At 47.0% G+C, this 5385-nt stretch overlaps 1 protein-coding gene across 1 annotated transcript; it reads right to left on the bottom strand.

Annotated features, from left to right (window-relative positions):
- Nucleotides 1–4271: 4271 nt before the first annotated feature.
- LOC112892582 lies at nucleotides 4272–4691 on the bottom strand. The gene has a single exon (XM_025959717.1). The coding sequence runs from the start codon at nucleotides 4689–4691 to the stop codon at nucleotides 4272–4274; it is 420 nt and encodes a 139-aa protein (XP_025815502.1).
- Between the last annotated feature and the right edge of the window lie 694 nt (nucleotides 4692–5385).

The following is a 5385-nucleotide window of genomic DNA, read 5'->3' as shown; positions in this document are numbered from 1 at the left end:
AGGCTTTGAAGACGCCCCTGAGCAGCAGCGGTACTTTGATGAAGGCAAGTGGTCCTTGATCATATTTCGGTCCTAATAACTTTCTAAAATACATATATTTACTTTATATGCATGCTGTGTCTATCCCAAACTAAGGATGTGCCTAGTTTCTTTTGAACTTCCTTGATTAAACCTGAGTTGTTATATTTATGTTGTAGCTATGCTAGTTGCTTTTATTTAGACTTTGGTTGGATAACTTGAAAACCATGCTACACTGGTTTTACTCATGTTTTGGAATACCTTTTATTTCATTAATTGGAACATGGAGAACTACCTAGGAAAACAGTGCAACCACAATACTACAGGGCTCTGGTCTTGGCTAATTAATTAGAAACTTTAGCTTGTAATGGTCTTACCGAAAGGGCAAGAGGGGAGTGCGTTGATGGGGTATAGCTCAGTCCTCTTGAGGCATCTTCCTCATTAGGGAGGGTTATGACCACTGCGGCCTGAAACCTAGCGGACCGTTGCAAGTTAGGGAATCTTTGTAAAGGCCTCATAGTGAATCTCTACCACTCACCTCGGAAGTGTTTAAGGACCTTGCAAACCCGAGCATTAAGGAAAACACGAGTTGTGGGTAAAGTGTACAACTTCTGCAGAGTGAAAATTTATATATCAGCCGTGCTCATGGTTAAGAGCGGCTTGGACCCTCACATGATAATTGAACTTAAAGATGATCTAAATTGATATTCTTTATTCATGATGTTGTTACTTATCTCTTTTATTTATTTAAGGTTTGGTATACACTTACATTTAGTTAATACTTGCTAACTAAAACTTGGTCAACTAAAAATGCTTATCGCTTGGACCCTCACATGATAAGTGTACTCACGCTTGCTTTATTAAAATCAATGTTGCTCAGAACAAGATAATTGTCTAGAGTTCCCTGATGATTTTGAGGAGTACTAGATGTATGTCTCCCAGTCATCTGCTTGTGAAATTGAACTCCGCTGCTAGTTTTAAATGTTTATTTATTTGCTTAAGACTAAGACTTTCGGTCATGTAATAAAGTACTATGATACTCTCTTTCGTTATGATATTATTTCAAGAATACACTTGTACCGTCTATCATATGTGTGGAACTTGATCCTGGCGCACATATGAGATGCATTCGGTTCCTTTCCTAAACCGGGTGTGATATCGAAGTTGTCAAACAGGTGTAGTACTAGTCGTAAACTCGTAAAGCCCTTGCCATGGGAGTGAGACCCCTTCAGTAACATAGTGTACTAGTCGGAAACTAGTAATCTGTTATTGGAAGTATGGGAGTAAGGCCCCTTCAGCAAACTTGCGCGTAATACTAGTCGTAAGCCGATAAAATGGAGTTATACTAGAAGTATGAGCGCGAGGCCCCTTCAGTAACATAGGATACTAGTCGGAAACTAGTAATCTATTACTGAAAGTATGGGAGTGAGGCCCCTGCAGCAAACTTGCACGTAATACCAGTCGTAAACCAGTAAAACGGAGTTATACTGGAAGTATTGATCTCCAGGTACCATTAGAATATGTCTTGGTTGATTAAGGACAAAAATGACATAGATGCTCGATATTCCAGGAATTAGGAACCTCCTGGCCATCAGGGTATGGTAAGATATATGACCTAGGGTCTGTAACCTTGTGGATGATGAAAGGCCCTACCGATCTTGAGTTAAGCTTGTGTAACCCGATATCATCCTGGATTCGTCGAAGAACCATATCTCCAACATTGAAAGAGCATCGTTGAATGTTCCGGTCATGGTAAAACGACGGACTCCTTGTAAGTAGCGGGCTGACTGGAACAAGACATTGCATCTGATTTCCTCAGCTTAGTCGAGCTCGAGATGTCTTGCGGTGTCAGCCTGGCCTTCTTCAAACATCTCTAGTCGAGGAGACTTCCACATCATGTCAGCTGGTAATATAGCTTCAGACCCGTATACGAGGAAGAAAGGTGACTGTCCTGTGGCTTTGCTTGGTTGTGTGCGAAGCTCCCAGACTACTGATGAGATCTCATCGATCCACTTGCCACCCTTTTTGCTGTTTTTGTCATAGTCTTTTCTTCAATCCATCAAGAATCAAGCCATTAGCGCGCTCAACCTAGCCGTTGGCCCGTAGGTAAGCCATTGAAACATATTTGACTTTAATGGAACTGCGTTCATAGAAATCCCAGAACTGATGCGAGTGGAAATTGGATCCTAGATCCGTAATGATGGTGGTTGGGAAGCCAAAACAGTGTAGGATGTCATAGATGAAAGTAACCACTCCATCTGCAGAGAGCGTTGCAATTGGCTTATACACGATCCACTTGGTAAACTTGTCGATGGCCACCAACACATGTGTAAAACCACCCGGCGCGGTAGTCAAAGGCCCTATTATGTCCAGGTCCCAGCATGCAAATGGCCATGAAGGTGGTATCCTGATGAGACTGTGAGCCGGAACATAGGGCTATTTGCTGAAGAACTGGCAGTTCGTACATGGCGAATGAGTGCTTCAGCGTCTGCCGAATCAGTCGGCCAGTAGAAACCAGATCTAAAAGATTTGTTGACTAGTGTGCGAGAAGTCACGTGGTTCCCACACATGCCTTTGTGAATCTCTTGGAGTATCTCTTTGCCCTCCTCTGTGTGGAGACACTTCATGAGTATGCCTGATGTTGATCCACGCTTGTACAGGTTACCCCCGACTAGAACGTACCCTTTACTGCGCCTTAGGATGCGAGTAGCTTCAGCGCTTTTTGGGTCCACGCTGAGTGGTAGTTTGTGCTCCTAGATGTAGTTGATGAAGATCACCCTCCAGTCGACCTCGATCATCAAGACTAGTGCTTGCGACTTGATGGCCATCCAGGGCTTGAAGTCGAGGGTGAGGGCTCCTAGCTCCACTGCCCACTTGGAGACGTGCCAGGTGGTGTCCCGATTGTGGAGGATATCCGCCAATGGGAAGGTCGAGACCACCAAGATGTTGTATGCGTCAAAATAATGGCGAAGCTTCCTGGAGGTGATTAGTATACCGTAAAGTAGTTTCTGAATTGTCGGGTAACGAACCTTGGATTCAGAAAAGACTTTGCTGATGAAGTAGAGTGGTCACTATACCCCAAAGGTGTGGCCTTCCTCCTCGTATTTCACCACAATTGCTGTACTGACGACGTGAGTAGTCGCGGCGATGTAGAGTAGCAGGTTCTCGCCTGGTTGGGGAGCCGTCAGGATGGGGGGCGACTGCAAATGGTTTTTGAGATCTTGCAGCGTCTGCTTTGCCTCCTCGGTCCACTGGACCTTGTTGTGGCGCTTGAGCAATTTGAAGAAGGGTAGTCCCCGTTCTCCAAGTCAGGAGATGAATCTGTTCAGGGCTGCCATACAACCTGTGAGCTTTTGGACGTCCTTAATCATCCGTGGAGCATCCATGGCTGTGATGGCAGTGATCTTCTCTGGGTTTGCTTCAATTCCTTGGTGGCTGACAATGAAACCGAGTAGTTTTCCTTGTGGCACGCCGAAGAAGCACTTCGTTGGGTTAAGCTTCCATCGGAACTTCCACAAGCTGTTGAATGTTTCCTCAAGATAAACGATAAACCCATTGTGGGATCTGGTCTGGATGACCACGTTATCCATGTAAGCTTCAATGTTGCGATGTAGCTGGTCCGTAAGGCACAGTTGGATGGCCCGTAGATAGGTGGCTCCTGCGTTCTTCAACCCGAATGACATTGTAGTCTATGCGTATGCTCCAAAAGGGGTGACAAACGCTGTTTTGATCTGATCTTCTTCCTTGAGAGCTATCTGGTGGTAGCATGAATAGCAGTCAAGGAAGGAGAGCAAGACGCAGGCAACCGTAGAGTTGATGACCTGGTCGATGTGTGGGAGCGTGAAGGGATCCTTCGGGCAGTGTTTGTTAAGATCAGTATAATCAACACATATCCTCCATTCATTATTATTCTTTTTCAAGACTAGTACAGGGTTAGCTAACCACTCGGGGTGGTACACTTTAATAAAACCAGTCGCGACTAGCTTTGCTAGCTCCTTCTTGATAGCTTCCCTTTTGTTGGGGGCGAAGCGTCGTAGTCGTTGCTTCTTCGGAGTAGCTTTCCCTAGCATATCCTTTGGCTTCCACACGTATATGTCTCGGTTAGCCCTGAGGAAGCTAACGAGCGCGCTTTCCTATTTGTCACTTAAGCCGCCTCCGATCAAAGCAGTCTTGGACGGGTCACCCTCTTGCAGCTGGATGGCCTTGATGCCGACGTCGCTGGGGTTGGGTTTAACCCTCGACTGGTGAGGCCGCTAGCTAAAGATCTCCATCTCTAAGTCAATGAGGTTCTGCGTGGTCGCGAGTACTTCTGCAGACGGCTCTACCACCTGTGATGTTGTGGCATACTCATTCGCTTGCTGGTCGCAGTCGTACGACTTCTTCAGGTCGCCACGGAGTGTGAGTATGCTTGTCTTGCCTGGCATCTTGAGTAGCAGGTAGATGTAGTGGGGCATGGCCATGAACTTGGCCAGTGCCGGTCTACCAAAGATGGCATGATATGATGAGTCGAAGTTGGCCACCTTGAACTTGATGTACTCAGTGCGGTAGTTAACTTTTGTCCCAAAGGTAACTGGCAGGACCACTAAACTGAGTGGTGTAGCCGAGTTTCCCGAGATGATGCCGTAGAAAGGAGCTCTGCTGGGGGTGAGTATCTTGGAGATATCCAGGCCCATCTTCTTTAGAGTACTTGTGAAAAGCAGGTTGAGGCCGCTCCCGCCATCGATGAGTACTCGGGTCAGCTATGAGCCCACCACGACAGGATCTAAAACGAGCAGAAATTTTCTTGGCTCGGAGAAGCTGGTCCATTGAACGTCCCTAGTGAAGGAGATCAGGACCTCACTGTATCTTAGAGGCTTTTGCATGGCCGACTCTACAGAGAGGATTTCGCGTAGACTTCTGCGCGTGCTTGGAGGGGAATCCACCGTCTCCGCCAAAGATGATGTTGACGACGTTCTTGGGATCCTGGAAGTCTTGAGCCCCCGACTTGTCACCCTCATCATCATCCTCCTAGTCCTTTCCCTTTCCTGCTTGAGGGAGGGGTGGGGCATTGAGTCAGTTGCAGAGGCTGGCGCACTCGAAGAGCGTGTGTCGCGACTTCGGATGCATTGGGCATTGTTTGTGCAAGACTTTCTCAAATTGTGTGCATTGTTCCTCAACTTCTTGCCACGCGGATTGCGCTCAACAGCCGTGACTTCTTGGTCTGGCTTGCGCTTTCAGTGGTTCCCCGAGTGGTTCCGTTGGCTCTTATTGAAGTGGCCATTGCCATTGCCCTGCTTGTCGCTGTTGCGCTTGGGGAAGCGGTCGTTCTCTTCGTCTTCCTGGTCAGCCCACCATGCCATCATGTCACATAGCTCCACGGTAGTAGTC

Source organism: Panicum hallii, chromosome 5 (assembly GCF_002211085.1).
Source record: "Panicum hallii strain FIL2 chromosome 5, PHallii_v3.1, whole genome shotgun sequence".
Classification (NCBI taxonomy): Eukaryota; Viridiplantae; Streptophyta; class Magnoliopsida; order Poales; family Poaceae; genus Panicum; species Panicum hallii.
Note: the sequence above shows the minus strand (reverse complement) of the source record. Positions and strands in the feature narration are given on the sequence as shown.